General features: G+C 38.3%; 1 protein-coding gene across 4 annotated transcripts in view; it reads right to left on the bottom strand.

Annotated features, from left to right (window-relative positions):
- The window catches only part of arhgef10la (Rho guanine nucleotide exchange factor (GEF) 10-like a), a 288,915-nt gene that overhangs the window by 197,502 nt on the left and 67,211 nt on the right, over positions 1-24,202 (bottom strand). For all 4 annotated transcript variants that reach the window (XM_049471703.1, XM_049471702.1, XM_022682351.2 and 1 more), the window contains 6 exons: positions 22,701-22,804; positions 21,088-21,165; positions 15,047-15,226; positions 11,093-11,209; positions 8,432-8,524; positions 1-116 (listed from right to left, as the gene is read on the bottom strand). The exon at positions 1-116 is cut by the window's left edge and continues 55 nt beyond it. In XM_049471703.1, the coding sequence (XP_049327660.1) occupies positions 1-116; positions 8,432-8,524; positions 11,093-11,209; positions 15,047-15,226; positions 21,088-21,165; positions 22,701-22,804 (688 nt within the window). The remainder of the gene's footprint in view (positions 117-8,431; positions 8,525-11,092; positions 11,210-15,046; positions 15,227-21,087; positions 21,166-22,700; positions 22,805-24,202) is intronic.

Below are 24,202 nucleotides of genomic sequence, written 5' to 3'. Positions count from 1 at the left end.
TGATCAGCCACCCTCTTCTGCTCGTTCAGCTTCTCAGCCAGAGTCTCCAGTTCAGTCAGAGCCAGCTGCAGGGGTAGCCGGTCCACGTGACCTTTAGCAGTGTTCTTCAGCATGTCCTAACAGAGCGCGAGAGAGAGAGGGAGAGACAGAGAGAGAGAGAGAGAAACTTCAGTTTTCAGTTTTGCAGTTTTTCATAGTGCTACAATTTCATGATGAGAAGACCAATAGAAATGCTCCAAATGACTGAGAACTCCATAAGCATACTTATAACTCATTATAATGCATTCATAAAGCATTATAAACATGGCTACTCATACTTCAAAAAATGTATAACACATTATAGCCTAACTGTTTCTTATGAGTTGTCCTCATAATGTATAACCATAAGCTGTTATGTCAATTTCAAGAACCTCAACCAAGCTGCCGACTTAAACACAAACTTATATACATTTATAATGCATCATAACATGTTGTTGTACACTTTAGGTAAAGTGACAGATACATGACGATATAACCCAAACATATATAAAATATTACAAGCACAGCTTAGGATGCATTACAATCACACAAAATCTTTGCACAAAAATCACTCTCACATTAAGAGATCTCACCAGTTATGATCTTGCCAGTTTCAGTTCCTTTCAGAATGAGTCGTTTAAGGGCTCTGTCACTTTTATCCTAACAATCTGTTGCAGGCCATGCCATGTTTACGCTGAACATTTACCACATTAGGTGTTAGTTTGTGCTAAATGGCAAAACATATGCATGGTTTTATGCTTAACTGCAATAGAAGCACAAAACTCATTATTTGAAAGTCCTTATTCTCCCTTATCTGCTGACTTCCGAAGGACAGTAGGTACAGATCCCTCCCTCAGATGATGTCTGCTGTGTCTAATAGACATGGTATTTATAGAAATAGTTACCATAAAATATTTTTAAAAATCCCTTTCAGCATGCAACCCACAAATGCAGGATTAAGCTGTATCATGCACAAAAAAGAAATATGTCAACACCATCCAGAAACGCCACCACATTCTCCATGGAAAAAGCGAATTTCTCCAGATTCTCTGAATCTTATGATGATATGGGCTGTAGATGGTGGGCTATCCAAAGTCTTCACAATTTTAAAACATTTAAAAGAAACTGTTCCACCACTATTAATCAGTATTTCTTTTACAGATCGGTCAACCTCTTAACATATTTGCTTCTAAAAGAATTTGCCTCTTTAAAATGCTGTTTTATACTCAGTCATGTGAATTTTTGGAAAACTGCTTCTATTGCAGCTGTTTTTTGGGTTTTTTTTTTTTCTTTTATTTGAATAGCACTACTTACATTTTCTAACTTTTTGCATGCATTACTGCCATAATTAGGTCTGTTAGATTTGTGAAACATTGCACTTTTGGCGTTACAGCAGCATGAGGTTACACCCCGCTGGTGCTGCAGGTGGTGTGTGTGTGTGTGTGTGTGTGTGTGTGTGTGTGTGTGTGTGTGTGTGTGTGCGCGTGTTGCACAGCTCCAGAGGCCTGGGGTGGAGAGATTGATCCTCTCTTCAGTGACTGACTGTGAGGTGTTTGGTGTGTTCTCCTCATGGGTTTATTCTGAGAACTCTCAGGAGTTTCCTCTCAACACCCAAAAACACACATGGCATGTGAACTGGCGGTGGTAGGATCTAGACTCAAGTCAAAGTGGTTAAGAAGACGAATGGATGGAGTATATAGGGAGAGTTAAATGTAGCAGGACACTATTATTTCAGAAACGAATGGATAATTAAATGAAAGGGTAAATGATATATCTGAATACACCAGCAAGTACATTGTGAGGGGGCTTATCGCCTTCAGGCCATCTTGAAAACAGACGGGACAGACAGGTTGTCCTGTGTCATGTGGACCGGTCAATTTTGACAGGAAGAACAATCAAGAAAGTGCAAGAGCCAGACAGAGCCACATATTGAACCATATCGATAATAGTCTGTGATCACTAGCTGAGCGGTCAGATTATGTTTTTCCACAGTTCACACATAGCACAGCAAAAATAGTTGCCAACTATAAAAAATCACATAGGTACAACTTGGCATTGTAGGACTTAAATGCTGCTAACGTCTTGCTGCTTAACAGATACTGCAGAACACCTTACAAGGTCCTTTGGATTGGAGCACATACCTCTATACGGAACCTACACACAATCTTAGGCAGGTGGTTAAAAACGATCATATTGATCAGGATCATATTGATCTGCTGGAGACTCACACAGGCCTCCAGTTCAGGCTAAGAGTCAGCAGAAGTATACTGTGGAAGCAGCTCTGAAACTTAGGAGATAGGAGCACCCTGTAGCCTAGCAGGAAATATTATTATATTATACAGATGGACAGAGAGAGGGAAAGAGAGAAAGTGAAAGTGAGAGAGATGTAGAGACAGAGAGACAGACACAGAGGAAAAGAGAGAGAAAGAGACAGACAGAGACAGAGAGAAGGAGAGGGAGAAAGTAAGACAGAGACATGCAGAGGCAGAGAGACAGGGAGAGAGAGAAAAAAGAGAAAGAGAAAGATAAAGAAAAGTTTAGTAGTCACTTTTTTGCAGATTGCAGTTCTTTTTGCAGTCAAAAGATTCCTGTTTAGTTCCAGGTAATGTTTGATTACACACACACACACACACACACACACACACACACACACACAAATGCAGAGGACTCTAGCAAATCCAGGCAGAGGGAAAAATTCCTCTTGCACATTAAAAGTTATCTCTCCAAAAAAAAATCACGGATAATCGACGCCCACTGAGGAATTAAATGAAGCTCCAGTACAGAGCGGCTCAGATCCGCAGGAACGCCGGGAACAAGAGAGGGGAGATCCATCCACCTGCTGACGAGCGCGAAGACACTGACATTTCTCTGTCATTTGAGACCTCATGACTGAGTAGGTCAGCGTGATATTTCTGATGTCTAACCACTTTTCTCACTGACATTTGGTGTGCAGTGTGTGTGCAGTGTGCACGCAGTGTGTGCGCAGTGTGTGTACAGTGTGTGCACAGTGTTGTGTGTGTATCTGAGGTGTGTCCCTTGCGAGGTCAGCATGAGGTGGCTTATTCTTCCCTGATCGACCAGTTTGCATTCTGTCTGTTCTCCAGAGATACAGCATGAAACGAGCCAGAAGAGGCCTGCTCTCAGATACCAACACAGGCTAGAAATGTAGCTACAGCTGAGGGGCTACAGGGTATTCTACACACCCAGAAAAATACAAGTAGTACCTGTATGTATATCTATGCCAAATATGTTCATTGTACCTTTGGAAACATTTTGGAAACACATGAATATTGCATTGAATTGTAAATGGCCATTTAGTTAAGTAATCAAAGTGATAATGGACTAATCAAAAAATGAAAGTAATAATAGGACAATTCCTAAAAAAACTGTCATTATTGACCAATTTTTCAATTACTTAAATCCATAATGGAGCAATTCATTATTAAATCAATGTAATTATTGACTACATAGTACCGAGTCAGAGTCTTTATTGGCTACATAGTATTGAATCAAAGTCTTAATGGATTATTTATTTCATAAATCAAATTCATGAAGCATCTATTAACTAATCAATGAAAGTGATAATAGACCAATTAATTGAGAAACAAAAAGTAATAGAAGACTAATAATCAAGGAATCAATGTTATCGTGGACCAATTCATTGATCTAACAAAGTCATAAAGACACAATTAATCAATGACACAAAGTTCTAATATACAAATGATTATACCAATGAATTAAAGTCACAATGGCCTAATAAAACAATAAAAAATCATAAAGGACCAGTTGGTTTATGTATTAGTCTTTCACTCAATAAATTAAAGTTAAATCAAATATCTAGCAGACTACAGATGATATCTACCCAATAATATTTATGTTACGCCAGCCATTTCTACACAGATTGTAATATTAATATTATGCAATGTTGGATCATTGTGATTTCTGGCCTAGTGGAATCAATACTTGGAAAATAACAGGTCAGTTCATGCTCAACTGCCATAGAAACAAGTTTGTGCTTAGATCTCCCTCATTTGCTGACTTGCCACAGACAGTAGGTACAGATCCCTAAGTCAGATGAAGTCTGCTGGCTAGTTCTGCTGTGTACTGTCTGAGATTCTCAATCAAAACTACCGAAATTGCATTTCTTCAACTGATCTAGTGGGAGGGGCACTGGTGGGGGTTGACAGGTAAGGGGTGTAGCCAGGGTGGTTCTATGCAAGTTTCCTTACTGGGACCTCAAAATAAGGGAACATCCTAACGGCTCATAGAAGCTCATATAATTCCTGACACAAAACTCATAACTGATTTACAGAAAAATGAATGTTCTGTTTTGCGTTTGGAAACACAATAATACACAAAAAGTAAATTCTGCATAGTATGACATCTTTAAATGTTTTTAAAAGTTCTTACAACCTAATCAATAAAGTCATTTACAAACTATTTATAACCCATTCATAAAGACACCTTATTTTAAGGTGATACCAAGTATTACTTTTTGCGTGTTTTTGTCCACAGACATAGTGTGGGTCTTCCTTAGGATTAAAGTCTCTCCTCAAACTCTTGATCTTCAAATTCTTGTTTCAAGCACCCACTGAAGGGGCTTTAGGGAATCAAAAGTAGTTCTTCTACTTTAAAAGTACAAAGGCTCCGAGGACAGAAGGACCTGTTCCTTCTCGTCCCGTCCCATCCCCTCCCAGTCTGATAAGAGCATTAGTGAGGTCAGGTACTGATGTTCTGGATCAGAAAGCACCCCTCCAACTTATCCCAACTCATCCCATCTCAGGGTATCTGATGCGGTGAGATAGAGGGCCGGTCAGGGAGGAACTGACTACTGTAGTGATATGGTATTAAACACAGCCACAGCAGAGTCAAGCATAAGTACATTTTACAAAACCTGACTGATCTTCCTTTGTTGTTAGCTATTTCACATGCATTCATTTCTGCAGTCCTGATATAAATTCAGCTCAGCAAATGGGGATGGTTTAAAATTCTCCCAGTGCCATTATTCTGATTTATCTTTCTGTTCTTTTTCAGTGTCGCAAAGTAAAATGCTATGAATACGTATTTGGCCCTTCTTGAATCTATTGAGATCTATAATCTCCTATTGCATATTTATCACAAAGAATGTTTTTAGGACAAAAAAAAAAAACAAATAAAAACCTTGTCAAACACACAAACCACATTTCTAAAAAAAATACATTTCTCCATTTATTTTTTGAGCAGTTAGTCAGTGTGTGAATAACCTGTGAGAAAAAAAAACTCATTGTCCCCTTAAAATGAGTCTAAAACACATTATTTGCAATACACATTCTCTTAAATATAATACCAGGCTTGCAGAACTGCTTTGACTGAAATATAATGGAAGGGTTTAAACTGTTCCTCTGATGCCTGATGCTACTGCATCTTTTATTGGGTCCAAAATAGAACATTTTAAAACAATACCTGCTGTTTCTTTTCAGGCATTCCAATCTGAGTTTGGATCTGGATCATTGTCTTGTTGCACAACCCCTGACTAATCCACATTCTTCATCTAGATTCATTTCGCACTATAAGGCACACTTAAAATCCTTTCATTTTCCCAAAAAAATCATTAGTGTGCCTTATAATCTGGTGCGCCTTATGTATGAATTTTACCAGTCAGGTTGCTGAAGTACAGCATTATACAGAAGTTTCAGTTTCTCCAGTACAGAGACTGGAGCAGTATTAGCATTAGCTACTAACCACGCTAAGTGCTAGCTCTTTCACCGTTCAGAGGCGAGTATTATTGGCCTGTAGCCTGCTGCTAACCCCAGCTAGCGCTGCTAGAAGCAGCATCAGCATTAGCCTCTAACCACGCTAAGCGCTAGCTCTTTCGCCGTTCAGAGGTGAGTTATATTGGCCTGTAGCCTGCTACTAACCCTGGCTATCACTGCTGGAGCAGCATTAGTATTAGCCGCTAACAGCAGTGATAGCTCTTTCACTGTCACCGTTTTAAAACAAGCTACGTAAGACAGTAGCTAACTGATAGCGTCCTGGCTTACTGGAGCACTCAGGGTTGCTTAGTGTAGTGCTGTTGGGCTGTGTAGATTAAAATCCAGCCCATGTTTTTAAGAATTACAGTTTTGTAAAAAAAAAAAAAAAAAAAAAAAGAATTACAGTTTTGTTTACTTAAGCACCCCTAGCAGTGAGACTTGCTGAATTAAATGGAAGACATGGCGACATCCCTGTTCCTTACTAGAGTTGCAGAATGCGCCTTATAATCTGGTACAAATACGGTGCAATGTGCAAATGCATGTGCTTAAAATCATATCAGAACAGGTCCAGCAGACTAAGGCACTGTCATTAGCCTGTTTGTTCTGCTAATCTGGCTAACGCTAGCTAGCATGCTGTTTGGTTGTGCCATTCCAGGCAGCGCTGTGCGGCACCTCTAATGCCGAACAATATTATATCATTTGCTGCCTGTTGAAGCGTTACAGCTGTTTTTCAGCTTTTCTACAATATGGCGGTAAATAAAAAATACATAAAATTTTAAATTGGTTTACCCGGTGAACCAGTATATTGCCTAGCACTATTTAACACTAGAACACCGCAACACACCTAATCCTTATTGTTTTAACCACCCACGGCACGTCTACACACCCCCTCCCACCCCCCATTAATTCCACTTTAAAATGATAAAAAACAACAAAACAAGGCGCTGAAGAGGTCGCAGGTTCGAACCCCAGCTTATGCAGCTTTGCCATCAGCACAATTGGCCCTGCTCCCTCCGGGTGGGTACATGGCGCTCTCTCCCCACATCACTCCTAGGGTGATGTCTGCAGCACGGGGCATCTGTGAGCTGATGTACCGGAACTGAGCCGCTGCGCTTTCCTCCAAGTGCGCTGTGATGCTGCTCGGCAATGCTGCATCAGCAGCAGTTCAAAAGAAGCGATGGCTGGCTTCACATGTATCGGAGGAAGCATGTGTTAGTCTTTGCCCTCCTGGTGTATTGGGGCATCACTAGTGATAGGGGGAGTCCTAATGAGTGGGTTGGGTAATTGGCTGTGTAAATTGGTGAGAAAATGGGAAAAAAAAAAAAAAAACTATACTCAGTCTATACTTTATCTATATCTGAGAACTAAATGAGAACTAAAACAGCCAGGCATAATAAGCAGATGTAAATTAGCCATAGCTGAAAACAGTCTTAGAAAACTGAGAGGTATATGAAAACAGTCTATGGTATATACTGTATACAAGTTTACATACAGGTACACAGACAGAGAGAGGTTTATTGTTATTGATGGAATATGTGGAATATGATGACAATATTGTTGCCATTAGAGTCATTCCAATAAAGCTACCATGAATCTTGAGGGCGAGAAAGAGACACGGTGTTTTTTTTTTTTTTTGCCTTCCCATTGAATACAGAGCTGAGAAGAATGCTACGTTTGGCCAGAATCAGGAACACTAAACTCAGCCGAGATCTGCGGTTATTTGGATGTTCTCCTGGACCTTTTGGCAGCTTCCTGGATGATTTGCATGTGTGCTCTTGGGGGAGATTTGCAGATCACTCACTCCTACGAAGATTCACCTTTGTTACTAGGGGTTTTAATTAGTAGGTGAGGCCTTTCCAACTGTGATTCAGTGATGTATATATGTCCTAAAACTTTAGAAATGTTTTAACAGTGTGTTAAAACACCTTACTCTGTCTAACAAGAACAGTAACATCACTCTGATATCAAAAAATCAGCAATTAACTCATTCCAGAAAACAGATAGCATCAGGGCTAACACACTCCAATCCTTACTGCAGAGTTTGTGGTTTAGTTTGCATTGAGCCACTAGTGGCACTCAAATAATGAGGTCAGCTGACTACCTGAATATACTGAATATAGACCAGGTTATTACATCAATGGATTTTTTCTTCCCTGATGACACGGCCATATTCCAAGATGACAATGTCAGGATTCATGGGGCTGGAATTGTGAAGGAGTGATTCAGGGAGCATGAGATCATCATTTTCACATGGATTTAGAGATCACCACAGAGTCCAGACCTTAACCTCATTGAGAATCTTTAATCAATCAAGATGACAAAGACCGGATTGAGAATCTTTTGGATGTGCTGGATGGAGAAGAGCTGCTTTGTGCAGTTGTCAGACCCTACCATCATCAATGCTGCAAGATCAGTGAAAATATAAATTCACTGGATTAAAATGAATCTTGTAACATTGCTGAAGCTTATCAAAACAGTGCTACAGTGAATGTGTACTGTAATCAAAGCTGAAGGCGGTCCAATGAAATATTAGAGTGTGTATAGAGTGTATGCTTTTTTTTATTTAAAGTTATGTGCCCCTTCTGCTCGTCATGTAGAATAAGAAGGATATGAATGTGATGATGACAGTGATAAAAAAAAAAAAAAAAAAAAAAAAAAAAAAAAAAAAAAAAAACACTGACCTGTAAGAGGAGGATGAACTGAGGAAACCGCTGAATAGGCTTCACCATCAGACCATAAAGAGTGATACGGTCAGCGCTGGATGACTGCTTCTTCTACACACACACACACACACACACACACATTTACATTTCAAAAACATCTCAGTTAACTTCACAGCCCTGCAGTGACTAAAGAGACTGAGGGCCAGAGATACAGAATCCTTTCCACACACAGGGCACTCCAGGGAGGGTACAGAGAAAGAGAGAGAGAGGGATGGAGAGAGAGTGATGGAGAGAGAGATAGAGAAAGAGACAGAGTAGGTGTGGGTGGAGGTTAGTATTATAGTATCGATTCTCTCCGCTTTGCCAAAAGCCTCTGGCAGTCATTAGATACTATACTGTCAGAGTGGAGGTGTACTTGTGAGCGGTCAAGAGAGGGAATATATCTGACTACGCTCGACTGTCCATTTATATAACAGAGGGTCAGTTTCCCACACACAGATTAAGCCAAGTCCTGCACTAAATCACTCTCTTGTCGGTGTCAATTTCCCCAAGAAAAGCCCCGATTTAGCTTTAAACTAGTCCAGGACTGTGTCCACAAATCCAGCCTCAAACGTTTTACCAATTCCCTGTGAACTGTGTCCACAGACAAAGGAGGGCCCAGTGAGAGTAAAGCCAAATAAAAGAGGCAAACAAGGTAACTTTACCTTCACTACTCAGCCAGATTTGATGTTTTTTGTGTGTTTTTAGTATCTTGGAAGAAATAATAAAAAAAAACATAATAATTCTGTAGAAATAATTTTCCATTTTGACATAAAAACATTCAACAAATTAATTAATTAATAAATAAAAGGGAAAAATATGCAAGGTGCTTAAGCTAGGACTGGCTCTTATTTCAAAAAGCCTTTGTAATGTGTGCAGCATGTTATCTCATGGTCTTGTTTAAAGATGCATGGATTGGATGCCCCCCCAAATGATGGAAAAAGAACACGTTTCCTTCATTTACTTCTAGCAGCTATTGTTAGTAGAGGGTTTGGAAAGCACTGTTCTCCTTCTATTTTTACAGCATTAAATTTTACACTGTATACATTAACAGTCAGACATTTGGACACACCTCTTTCTATTTGATTAAATTTCTTTCTTTTTATGATTTTTTTTACATTTTAAATTTAATACTGAAGACTATGTTAAAGCTATACAGGAACACATGCTGAATTAAGTAAACAAAAATTGCTAAACAAACCAGAATATGTTTTATACTTTAGGTTCTTTTACATGTCTGTTTTATTAGGCTGTTTTTATTGGCGTAAAACATAAGAAATCTCTATATTTTACACATATTTGTGTGGTAATAATGGCGAGTTCACTTTTACATTCAGTTTTATCATCTTTCTCTTACCTTCAGTTTAGGCCCTGACTTCACAACAAAATACTTATAATACTTGTATAATAGCAATAAACTACTTACAATAATACCAAAACCACTAATAATTTGTCAAATAAACATACACTTTGCTAACATGTTTAATTATCTGGAATTATAATCATTGTATGGAACTTTAAATTGCTGGGATCATATTGACCCAGAGAATAAAGGGTGTTTGTAACAAGGAGGAGGCAGGATGTAAGCGCAAGTCAGGTTTATTCTCCATATCTACAAAATAAACTAACAAAACACTAAGGAAGAACTATAAAGAAAAAGGTTACTGAAACACTATACACCAGAAGATAAACTAAAAGACTGAAACAAACAGGCCAAAATAACAAAGAAACTAACTACATAAAGCAAACCTGGAAAACTGAAGACAAAAAACACAACAGGTCTGAGGCTAAACAAAACATTAAAACACGATCTGGAAAGATTAACAGGACACGGTCAAACAAAAAGCGCGACAGAGAACAATGGATCACATGAGGTATTTATACACAGGCACACACTAGGGACACCTGAGGAAGTAATGAGGGGGCGGAGTTACAAATGAGACAAGGTGACAACACTAATGGCTTGGGCAGGGCTAGGGCGGGGCTAGGGCGGAGACAGAACAATAACAAAACAATGCCATGTGCTCAAAAAAGCACATGGCTGGAAACACAAGACAGGAAAACAGGGCAGGAGCACAGAAAACCAAAAGAGGGAAAAACACAGGACAGACACAGGCACATATGTGACAGTGTTACTAAATTGGAGGATAGCAGGAGGGTTAATATTATTCTTAAATGTGGGAAATAAATTAGATAAAGAAATGAAGAAAAACATTGAACGAGTATGTGTGTTCAAATTTTTAACTGGTACTGTATATTGATATTTTATTCCTGTTTATGTAAAGCATTTGCCTTTCACTGTGTCTGAAAAGTGCTCTACAAATAAACAAGCCTTGTCTTGCATTATTTTCTGTTTTATGTATGCAGGACTGGGTCAGATTTATTGTCTCTGGCAATCGATATTATGCAAAAGATGTGTTGGCAAAACTCTCTCTAATAACCCATTGGAAGATTTTAGAACAGGTCTGTGTGTTGATTTAATTCAAATAAATATTAATATGAATCCACAAGGCTAGTCTTAAAGTTTGCTGGAACAGTCCCTGCTGAGGTAAGTGCTGGAAACAGATCATCTGCTGCATGTGAACATGAACTCTAGTAAACTTTCACTCTTTAAGCTGGGAAAAATGAAACTGTACTTGCCTTGAGGAACTCCAGGAAGGCAGGTTTGGATAAGCAGGCCTTTTTAATGAGCGCCATGGCGTTGGTGAAGTTATTGACATAATCGCTGTACACGTCCAGCACCATGGACTTGGAGAACTGTGGAAAGACCCATTGAGAGAAATAAAAACAGCAGGTGAAAAACATGCCAAAAATGCATAATGCCCCCACACAGGCTTATTCAGCTCCTCCATGCTCACAATTCACACTGGTATGCTGATTAATTCAAAAGCAATGTTTCCCTCCTTTCAACTCCACAAATAAAAGTGCTGGAAACTTGGCGTTTCTGAATTCAGAAACGAGCCCAGGTGATTGCAGAGCTGTGAGAAGGAAATAAGCAGGGATTTTAGTTTGCTACATTTACAAAGCTGTTCAAACCCCCTGGAATTTAAACTCTCTCCAAAATCCATTACAACTGGACCTACAGAGAGCTGGTAAAAACGGTGGCCCATCAGTTCCTCCTGCTCTGACTGAAGCTAAACGGTGCTGCTGACTGAGAAAGCATTTGTAGGTGAAAATTAATATGACATGTTGAATTCTCCTCTCACTGAAAAGTGGGGAAATATGGCGATTGAATAAGCACAGCATACAGAGAAATGTTTCTGCATCCATGCCTAAAAATTAATTTAAATTCAAAGAGTAGGATGACCAGGCAATAAAACTTTCTAACTTATAGAACCAGATAAAAGTTTGGACACACCTTCTCAATGAGTGTTTTCTTTATTTGATTTATTTTCTACATTGTAGATTAATAGTAAAGACATAAAAACAATTAAGCGACACATGTGGATTTGCATGGTAAACAAAAAAGTGTTTGTTCTCCAAATCAATCCCCTGATCTAGACCTGATGAACTGAGATGGTGATTTGAGGTGATTTCATTGGGATGAGCTGGAGCTTCACAGCGTGAAGGAAAAGCAGCAACTATTGTTCAGCACCTCCAGGAACTCCTTCCTTCAAGACGCTGAGAAAACTATTCCAGGAGACTCTCCCTCATGAAGACACTGAGATTAAAATACCAATTAATGCTGCATAAATATGAGCATTCCAACAGAGAATCTGGCCCCAACTCTCAAATTGTGCCCAAAATGTCAATATTTTGTGTGGACACCATTATTTTCCAAAACTGCCTTAACTCTCTAGAGAATGGAGTTTACCAGAGGTTCACAGGTTGCCACTGGAATCCTCTTTTACTCCTCCATGATGAATCACAAAGCTGGTGGATGATAGAGATCTTGTTCTCCTCCAACTTTCCGTGTGAGGACTCCCCACAGACACTCAATTGGGGTTAGGTCTAGAGTAGGGGTGTGCAATATGGTCCTAAAATAACATCATGATATTTCATGGTATTGTTACAATAATTATGGTGGTATGACAAAACATAAAAGAAAAAACATATTTCAAAAATACACTACAACAAAATAAAACATTTATTCTATTATTGCATATGATATGATGCTGCATGTATTAAAAAATACCAGAATTTTCATCATATAACAGAACAGAAGTCAATGACTTAGAATGTCATGATACTAATAATGCACTCCAAATATTTCCATATATCCAGGACTGAAGTAAAATAAATGTCTCTAGTACATATATAATGAGAAATGAGAATTTTCCTGTTGCTGAAAAGAAAATAGATGCATGAGTGTCGTCAGCCTGCAGTGCTCAGACTACACGTCACACACTATCTGTCTCCATGAAACTGTCCTAGAAGAAAGCCTCTTCTGAAGCTGATGCACAAGAAAGCCAACAAACAGTTTGCTTAAGGCAAGCAGTCCAAGAATATGGATTAGTGGAACAGGCCTGCTCAAGTCGCATAAAACTGAGGAGGGAAAATAACTAATTGGGCACAATTTGGGAGTGTCCTCTTAGGGGTGTACTTACTTTTGTTGCCAATGGTTTAGATATTATTGGCTGTGTGTTAAGTTATTTTAAAGGCACAGCAAATTTAAATAGTTATACAAGTTGTACATTGACTACTGTACATTGTATTAAAGTGTTAAAATCTTCAGTGTTGTCACATAAGAAATGTATAATAAAATATTTACAAACATGTGAGGAGTGTACTCACTTTTGAAAGATACTGTATATGCATAAGGGTGGTCAGATGTTTAAAATATAATCAGCACAATAAATTTTATTTCTTTTATTTGGATAAATTTGATTCTAAATAAATCTGTGCATTTGTTTTAGGGAGTGCACAAGAATTAAGGAGCCATTTAAAATCAATAAACAGGATTTAAACATCTGCTTTAGTCACTAAGGATGGTTTATAAGGCGGGGTGTGTTAACTTTGACAACCCTAATATACAGTATGTACTGCATATAGAAAGATATGTTGGCTGTTAGTTACAGTATACGATTTATGTGGATCTATTTCTGCTCAGCTGTTATAGCACATATTTATACAGTATCACAATCGTAAGGCACACAAATAAATAAGCAAGTATAAAAATATAAAAGTGTCTCTGTGTGTAACTCCTAATGCCTGAGGGTCTCGGAGGAAAGCCGGCGCAGCGCACAGTAAAGGACATCACAGAGCAAGCGTGCTCTTTTAACTGGTGAATAATAAGAGGGCCCTGTGGATGCTCTCCATGTGGAGGGTCACAGCAGCATTCATTCATTAGGCCATTAGTCTGCCTGCAGCACCACTATGCTAACTCTCTTCACCCCATGATAAAGAGACAGCTATCTGGCTGTAATTGCTGCTGTGTTTGATGTGAGGCAGCGCAGTGCACTGTAGGAACTGTAAACTGCTTGCTAGTATTAGCCTCTGAGCCCACACACAGTCCCTGAGACCAAAATAAAAACTTTACTTATAAATATGTGAACAGTGGTCAGGCCAGGTTAAAGGAGCATACTAATACACATGAACCTAATCTGTATCCCACCCAATCCCACCCTTTAAAAGTTTCGATACACCTTCTAATTCTATTTTTTTTTCTTTCCTACATTGTAAATTATGTAATTCAGACTATGAAGGAACACATAAGATATCATGTTAACATTAAGAATCATGGTGTCTCTTTTATTCCTTTCTGGGGTGGTCCTGATGAGAGCCAGTTTCATTGTAACATTTTTTAACATTTTGTCTTTGCGACTGCACTTGAGGTTACTTTCAAAGTTCTTGAAATGTTTCAGATTGACTAATCTTCATTTCTTTAAGTATTTTTCTTTACTTAGTTGAGTAGTTATTGCCAAATTATGGATTAGATGATTACTCAAATAGAGCTATTCATTGTATACCCGTAACTCTACCTCTTCACTACTTTACAAATGATGCTCTCAAACATATTAAGAGACAAGAAATTCAAGTAATTAACTCTTGACGAGTTCAGCACAGCTGTTAACTGAAAGCCTGAATTCCAGGTGACTCAACCTCATTAAGCTGACTGAGAAAATCCAGCTAAGATGTGTAAAGCTGTCATTTTTCTTTACTAATTAATTCACTATGTGTTTGTTTGTAGTTGGGATGACTTTAGTATTAATCTACAATGCAGAACATTTTAAAATAATGTAAAACATTAAATGTAAAGTGTGTCTAAACTTCTGACTGGTACTGTAGGTGTCAATGCACTCTAATTTAAGGGAGTATATATTTGGATACAGGTTAATTGAAATTTACACTGACAATTGAAATTTTAGGGCACCATAAGGTTTTGGAAATATGGCACTGCATGTGTTTATGATTATGTAGATGTGTCCAATTGCTTTATTAACTTGCTTCTAGGCTTTCAGACACTTTCAGAGTCAGTAGCTGCTATTCTTTAATATGAGGAAGTCTATGAAAGTCAGAAACATTAGAGACGTTAGTCAAACCTTGGGATTGCCAAAATCGACTGTCGGGAATAGTTCAACTTATATAGCGCCTTTCCCAAACCAAAGAATGCTTTACAAAAAAAATAAAAAATTATGTTAAAAGTTTGCTCACCGAGGCAACAAACAGATCTCCAATCTTCTCGTTCGCATCCCACTCCGCTACACGGGACGCCAGGGCGATCTGGAACATGGAGTGGCACTGAGTGATCTCTCGCACGCGGAAGAAGATAGGCCGAATCTTCTTGGGGCTCAGGATTCGGGGATCCGCCTCCATCAGAGGCCGCTGGTACTCCTAGAAAATGAAAGATGGAAATGGACTTAGGTCCTCTTTTGTTTTGAGAAAAATCTGATTTTGTGACACATGCACCAGTAAACCTACATCAAGCCTCCAATGAAACCCACTTTTATTAGTTTTTTTAGACTTCAAATGTAGTAAAATTTGACTTTCAATGTAACTGGACAGAATCATTTTTGGTACATGTGAATGTGATCGATTAAACTGGAAGCCTATGTCCTCCACATACAGAAGATTCAATTATCCTTTACTTAGTTACCTTATTTGGCCAGCTGTTCAAAATTCGTAGCATCTGTCAAAATGGCATGTTTTTAATTAAATAAAGAAGACAGTTTTTTTGCTACAGAGTGAGTGTTGCACCATTTTGGATGATAAATCTAACCAACAATAATTAGTCTTGATTAATTGGATTTTTACTAAATATATTGTATACAGAAATCTAAAAATGTAATTAAAAATAAAAATGGGATAATATTCAAAAGATTTTAAATATATGAAAACTATCTTGTTTAAGATATTGACTAAACGCAGAAAATTAATGCATCTAATATTTTCTTAAGATTTCACTGATTATATCATAATAATGGCAAATTTTATTGAGATGTAAATAACTACAATATATAAATCTGTTGAAATAAAGGCTAAATTCCTTAACATTTAACTGAATCACAATAATGGCTTATTGTCCTGAAACTCTTGACTCTGACTCTATATAATTCAATTTAACTTTCAATAAAGGCACAAATAATATGATATAATAATAATGGCAAATTTTCTTGAGAACTGACTGAATATATACATATGTAGAAATAGAGGCTAAATTCTGTAACATTTTACTTATTCTATTTCTAGATATAGAACTCTCAACAACTTTTACTTATTTATCTCATTCTGCCAGCTGTATTTTTAAAATTATGACAGAATATGTTTAAAAATAATGGGTTATTTAGGGTTTTGACTGAGGACGCCATTATAAATGCTTACTTTCTCAAGACTTTTTGACTGATTGCGACAAAATAAGGACTACATTTCTTAAGGTTTGACTGATTCTACTACAATATTTGATCATTTTTAACTGACAGATCTGACAGAATATATAAACGTGTGGAAATACAGGCTAAATTCTGTGACATTTCACTGATTCTATTACAATAATGTCTTTTTTACCTGGGATTTAAAATGTTGAATTTGTAGAAATAACGTATTGGAGTATTTCCTCAATATATGAAAATATTCACTTTTATTCTCAAGATTTTTAACTCTTATGGCAAAATAATGAATAGTCTTTTCAAATATTGTACTAATTATATAAAAACAATGGTTCATGTATTTTAGAGATGGTAATCTCAGTAACTTTCTTTTATTTCACACAAGTGCTTACTTAATGAATGTTTAGTTTGTACTGAATATAAACTGTTATTTGGCTTTTCTACAGTCTCCTTTTTGTAATTGGCTGTAACGTAAAAGAAAAGCATTAATACTGTTCAGTTCTTTGGAAAAGTAGCTAATCTCAGTTTGATACCCATCACACGTCAATTCCAACCTACTCCCTGTGCTCAACCGCCTAACCCACTCCCAAACTGCTCCCCGTCTTTCACTCAAAATCAGGCACCCTCGATCTGCTCTCGGAGCAGGAGCTGATTTATTGCTGTACTTTTGCATCACCCTGGAAGTAGAGGAGGGTTCAGGAGGTTGTGTGGATCTGAATGGAGATGCGTCTGAATACACTTCACATTTCATTTCTTAAAACATTCTGCAGCTTTTAAAGGATTCAAAATTTGCATAAAGATACAGAAATGCATGCTTCAGAGAAAAAAAAAGGTAAAAATTACAGTGGAGGGGTTTGAACTGAGGACACGTGTGCATACTTTATTCATCACAACTTAACACTCGTTCTCAACTGTCTCACAAACCTTTCAGTGAACCCAATCCATTACTGTCTTTAATGCTTAAAAAGCTCTAGACAAAAGTCACTGTGTTTTCTTGCATAAAAAGTATGTTATAATACACTTTATAGCCAAAAGTATTTAATAGCTCATTTAAATCACTGAATTCAGGTTCCAACCACTTCCAACTGTCAGTGATATTATAACACAGTGGAAGAGACTGGGAAAGACACATCACTACACACCTCCAAACTTCACGTAGCTTCAGAGTTCATCACTACACACCTCCAAACTTCATGTAGCTTCAGAGTTCATCACTACACACCTCCAAACTTCATGTAGCTTCAGAGTTCATCACTACACACCTCCAAACTTCATGTAGCTTCAGAGTTCATCACTACACACCTCCAAACTTCATGTAGCTTCAGAGTTCATCACTACACACCTCCAAACTTCATGTAGCTTCAGAGTTCATCACTACACACCTCCAAACTTCATGTAGCTTCAGAGTTCATCACTACACACCTCCAAACTTCATGTAGCTTCAGAGTTCATCACTACACACCTCCAAACTTCATGTAGCTTCAGAGTTCATCACTACACACCTCCAAACTTCATGTAGCTTCAGAGTTCATCACTACACACCTTCAAACTTCATGTAGCTTCAGAGTTCATCACTACACACCTCCAAACTTAATGTAGCTTCAGAGTTTATCACTACACACTTCCAAACTTCATGTAGCTTCAGAGTTCATCATCACTACACACCTCCAAACTTCATGTAGCTTCAGAGTTCATCATCACTACACACCTCCAAACTTCATGTAGCTTCAGATTAGATCAATAACAGTAGAGTGTAGAGAGCTTCTTAAAATAAGTCTCAATGTCCGAGCAGCTCCATCCAAGCCTTACATCTCCTATTACAGCGCAAAGTGCCACTGGAGTTACAAATTACGCTTCTCTGTCTGTTAATCTAATGAGTGACTTTGGAGTTGATGGTTGCCAATAGAATTTTACTTGCCTGACTGCACTGTGCCAAGTGTAAAGTTTGGTGAAGGGGGGTTATGGTGTGTGTGTGTTTTTTTTTTTTAAGAGTTGGGCTTGGGACTTTAGTTTAAATGAAAGGAACTCTTAATGCTTCAGCAGATCAAGAGACTTTTAATAACTTCATGCTCACAACTATCTGTTCCCACATGAGTATTCACCAATGCAAGAGCAAAACAAGATACAGAGACTAACTAGTTAACGAGGTGTGGAAGAACTTGACTGGCCTGTACAGAGTCCTGTCCTCAATCTGTTACAACACCTTTGGGATGACTTAGAGTGGAGACTGTGAGCCAGGGCTTCTCTTCTCTTCTTGTCTGATCTTACAAATGTGGTTCCCATAAAAACACACCTCAACCTTGTGGAAAGCTTTCCCAGAAGAGTTGAAGTCCTTATAAGTGCAACAGGTGTGCTGATATCATATTAAACCTTTGTATTATGCATGGGATATCACTCAATCTCATATGTATGTAAGGGAAGGCGAGCAAATACGTTTGACAATATAGTGTAGTTTCGAACGGTTCTGATTCAAGGCAGGCGGGAATTTAATGTGAAGTTAACACGCTGTGTTGTTTTATTAGCCTAAGTCCTAATCGTTTTTCAGTAGTGAGCAAAAGAACGTGCTAAGTGTGTTGTAGCTACAGCTATTGTGGGGCTTCCGCTGCCTCAGAACGCAATGGAAAAGAAAGCTGGACGGCCTTTATGAATAAACCATAAGGCCTAATCTTTAAAAGCAGGGACGCTTTGTAGAAGATTGCGGAAACAATAGATTTTTTTTGTTCACAGGCACTTTCTTCCCTCCCCCACATTCTCCAGCTGCTAATGAATTATCGACAAAGACAAAATAAGGCTAAAGATGAGGCAAAGAGACCGTTCTTCCTCAGCGAATCCTACACAGAAGCAACTCCACCACTAAACTCAATTACGCTACAGCTTTAATCTTCCCCCCATCCCACCGTCAGTGATTATTAGTACCATCTATTCCGTCTGCGCAGCTTTATCAGCTCAAACACTTGTTGAGCACATTAGCTCAACAACACGCAACAGCGTATTGAAATCACAAACTGCAAAGCACTAACCAGCACTTTGATTCCACAACAAAGGTGGGAAATCACGCAGATCTAGGCGGACTCGGTTTCACACGTCTGTCATTGATCTGTGATTCAATTTTGGGCACTGCCTCTTCCTTCAAAGGGGGAAACGATCATAAACGCTTCTCTCAGGCTCAGATCACCCAGATACATTTAGCGAGAACCTGATGGATATATTGGGTTTCATTTAAAAGGATATGTAACTCGATGTAAATGTGATTACCGCATGCATTATGTGTTACTGTAGCCGCCGTTTCACAACTTCTAAACCGCCTGAACTTCCACTTCGTCTAAACTCTTCCAGGATTTGCTCCTCCGAAGGCTCGTCCAGACGCCACGAAAGCTGCCTGAACTCTGAGCGAGCATTAAATGCACACAGAGCTAATGGATTACAAAATTACGCCCTGTATCGTCCTGTATCAGTTTGCCCACCAAGCCGACGCGAGTAACTTAATGCTGAGCGTCAGCCAGTATTGATCTGATCTTTGGGTTTTGTATCATACAAAAATGTTTTGTAATTGAGGTTTGGGTGCCCCTAGTGGAAAGAACAGGAACTGCAGCAAGGTGCACCTGGAGGTGAGATAACAATGATAAAACACCAATCTGAAATTGTCTAATATCCTGTTATTTAAGAATGTTGGTTTACTTTAGAACTTTAGAAATAGTATACTATTAACCAGCAGTAGATCCTTTAACCACTATCTTTTTTTCTCCTTAATTGTACAAGGTTAATTACCCAACCCATTCATTAGGAGTCCTGCTATCACTAGTCATGCCCCAACACACCAGGAGGGTGAAGACTAGCATATGCCTCCTCTGATACATGTGACACCGCCTCTTCTCCAACTGCTGTTGATGCAGCATTACCGAGTAGCATCAGAGCGTACTCGGAGGAAAGCGCAGCGACTCGGTTCCCATACATCAGCTCACAGATGCCCTGTGCTGCGGAGCCCTCAACCACTTTTAGTTCTGAATGAACATTTGGTAACTCTTTCTATGAAATGGCGTATCTATAAGACAGTATGAACTTATGCATAACATGTTATAATGCATTCATAAGGCATTATAAACATGGGTGTACAGATTTATAAAAATGTGTTTTTAACCTCACTCAGTGATGCTACAGCCTGCTAGAGTTGTAAAACAAGATGTGTCTCATTCTTAGCTAATTTATCTCACACTCACTTTTAGCAAACAAGTTAGCATTAGCATCCCCCCTGGGTTTTTTAATTAAGTGTTGCAGCTTCACCAGCAGTTCCAAGTCAAGACGTAGTTTTAGACAATCTAACCTTGACAAGTGACAAATTCTATTTTTCACTCACTCAATGTTTATAGAAACTGCCATTACACACCATTCCATTACAACCTTAAATTTGGAGGCAGTTCCATTTTTTTTAAGATGTTTTCTAAATCTGATTTTTTATTTTTTATTTTTTTAAGTTTTTGAGAGTCACAGTTACGTGTATATTTTCCTACATATACTATTTTTGTGTTATTACATAATGATAAATAATAAAATAATGTAACTGGTAAATTATTTATGTAAACACTAATATTTTTTTTAATAATTGTAGCTTGTGTGTACAATGTACAATGTTTAGTTTATTAAATAAAATGCTTATCAAATCTTTCAAATTTTGTTTTCTCCACCCTTTTCATTTGATGCACATATAATTCCTCTGGAAAATTAGTTGTAGCCGTACTACACTCACTAACTACAAAGCTATAGTTTTATGCCAACACTGAGGACCTCACACTGTTTTTCGAAAACATCTTACAAACCAGAAATGGCTCTTCATGTATCAAATCTGAGCAATAATCCAAGCGGAGGACTCACCTGAAGAATTCTTTTTAGAGACTCCAGATAGCTCCTTTCACTCTGCACAATAGAAGCCAGGATGTGGCGACGGATGACCTGATCAGGAAAAATAAATTATGAATAGTCCATAAACATCGTTAAAGCAGATGTACAGAGATCTCTTTATGATGCCACTAAATTACACACTTTACACATGCATTTCTGGACAAGCTATGAAATACAGAACTGTTAGTGAAAATGAGAGAAACATGTAAACTGGACCGTAGAAGCCGAGAAGTTAATAGAATTTTCCTGGCAAACTACAAAGTTACACAGTGCAGTTTCTGGCATGCAAAGCCTGAAGTAGCAATGATAGAGATGTTATTCTTTGTTTTCACTATTCTTTAGTTTATTTTATTCAGTGTGTGAAGTGTTCACTTGGGCTGAAAACAAATTAAACTCTGTACTTGATCATTTTTATTTAAAAATAACCCTGTGTTTGATGGTATTGTAGCCACGTAAACACAGGGTATGTACATCCCTGACCCTGGTAATACTTTATACCACGGTTTATGGGATGTTTTAACACAGTAAAATGGTATTTAAAAAAATGGCCATCAATATAACCAGTTTTATTAAACTCCTCAGCCACCTTGACCACCAAGGTACAGTTTATAAGAAACCAGTTACCAACAGGAGACCCATAGAGCTAAAGCCTACTTTACTTGTCATCTGTTACTGTAGTCTTACTGATGTGCAGGAACATTGTCTTGCATATAGAATTAGGTGATGACTGTGGATGTTGTGGATGTTGTGAATGCTTCGTACTGGTGTGTTCATCAGGAAATTTAACTGATAAACTGTAAGAACAGCTGGTGCGTTCCACACACACAAAAAAGCTAAACACAAAAAGGCAGACATGACGTTCTGTCCCGACAGTGGCAGCTTTCTAAATTTAAACACTGCATTTACGTTAAAATATAGCAAAGCACACAGTTTCATGCAAATTAGGAGGAGCATGTTCTGCCAGGCAGCTGGTGATCAGATGCGCTGCAGGGCTTTTTTGTCACAAGTCATGCCTGTATTCAAACCACATGCAGAAAAGTGTAAAGAAATTGGCAGGAGAAGCTGGCAGGAGAGTTTTTACATTAGTTGACTATTAATAAACATAATATCGGGCCTGTCCCAGGCCTGGTCTGCACCCTGTACTTTTACTACCACAGCAGCCAACACTGGCAAGGTAAGAGCAAGGTATTTGCTCTAGCTTAATGTAAATGTAGTGTGAGAAATGACAAGGCAGGAAAAGGGTCAGGTAAAAAATGAATATCATATAATGTAATATAATCCATAAACGTAAAAATACTGAATATGGCCCTCTGAAACCCTTCAATCCTAACGTTAGTCTAAAAATGTGCTGATGAAGATTAGACTGTAAATATAATCTAAATGTAATCTAAATGATATCTAAATATAATCTAAAATGTGCAAAAGTAATGTGTGTGGATCCAAATACCAGACTTTGTGGGGTTACTGGGCTAAAGAGGGTTTATTTATTTTTTTTTTTTTAAGGGTGTGTGAAGGTTGGGTTTATGTAAAAGTTGTTTTATCTCGTTTTAACATCTTTTATTTTGAACAAACACACACACACACACCTGTTGACTGCTGAGTCCCTCTGGCATGGGTCCCAGCTGTGCTGGAGGATGCTTCGACTCCGACACGATCACGTCCAGATACCCAGCATCATCTTCAGCTTCAACTACAGAGAGAGAGAGAGACAGAGAGAATGGAAAGGGAATAATAGAGGAAGGGTGAGTGTATAGAGAGAGTGTAAAGGTAGGCAGACAGAGACAGACAGACAGACAGATAAAAAGAAGAGGAAAGAATATATAGAGAAAGAGAGCGTGACAGGAAGGGAGAGAAAGAAAAGTGAATTAGAGAAATAGGGAGAGACACAGATAAAGAATGATACAATATAAAGAGAAAGAAAGAAAAATAAAAGGAGCATAAGTTTATATAGGGAGAATATAGGTGGAGAAAATATGGAGAGAGATGGTATGTGAGAGGGCAGAAAAAAGGAAGAGAAAGGAGAGAATGAGAAAATTAGACAGAGATAGAGGAATAAAAAAGGGGGATAGAAGAGAGAAACAGAAAGAGGGAATGGAGAGAGAAAGGGAGAGAAGTAAAAGAATGAGTGCAGGAGAAAAAGATTGTGAGTATAGGTATATGGAGAACAAGAGGGAGACAGAGAGTATAGACAGATAGAAAAGGGAGAGAGAAAGAGACAGACACATTAAAAGAAATGGAAACAAAGAGAGAATGGAGAAAGGAATGGAGAGAAGTGAAAGACAATGGGAGAGGAACAGAGAAAGAAAGACAGTGAGAGAGAGAGAGAGAGAGAGAGAGAGAGAGAGAGAAAGATTGCACATAGATAGACAGATATTGAAAGAGAGGAAAGAAGAAAGATAGAGAGAGATATATTGAGAGAAACAGAAACGGAAAGAGGGAATGAAGAGGGGGAAGTGAAAGAGAATGGGAAGAGGGACAGAGAGAAAGAAAGAGATCAATTGTTTACAGATAGACAAAGAGAGTATAGACATATATAATAAGAGGTGGAGGAGAGAGAGAGAGAGGGAGAGAGAAAGAGTGTACAGATAGACAGAGTATAGACAGATATAAAAAAGAGGTGGAGAAGGAGAGAGAGAGGGAGAGAGAAAGAGTGTACAGATAAACAGAGAGTATAGACAGATATAGAAAGAGGGGCAAAGGGAGAGGGAGAAAGAGGTAAAAGGAAAGAATGAAAGAGGGAGATATATATTGAGAGAAATAGAAACAAAGTGAGAATGGAAAGAGAAAAGGAGAGAATGGAAAGAGGAAGGAATAAAAAGAGAGGGAGAGAAATAGAGAAAGGCGTTATCTTCTTTTTGTTCTCTGACAGTGCAGGAAATTCAAATATTCAGATTTTATTATAGCTCCCGATGAACTGGGTTCGTTTTTCAGAAGCGCACTCAAACAGTGCGGTAAATGTGACGCAGCAGAGCCGGGCTGCTCTAAACCACATCTAACGCTCTTTCCCTCCGCACCGCTACAAAGCAGCCTGACAGCAAACAATTTCTCACCGCCGCCGCACCACAAAAGCCTGCCAATATTCACACAA

This window comes from Astyanax mexicanus, chromosome 24 (assembly GCF_023375975.1).
Source record: "Astyanax mexicanus isolate ESR-SI-001 chromosome 24, AstMex3_surface, whole genome shotgun sequence".
NCBI lineage: Eukaryota > Metazoa > Chordata > Actinopteri > Characiformes > Acestrorhamphidae > Astyanax > Astyanax mexicanus.
Note: the sequence above shows the minus strand (reverse complement) of the source record. Positions and strands in the feature narration are given on the sequence as shown.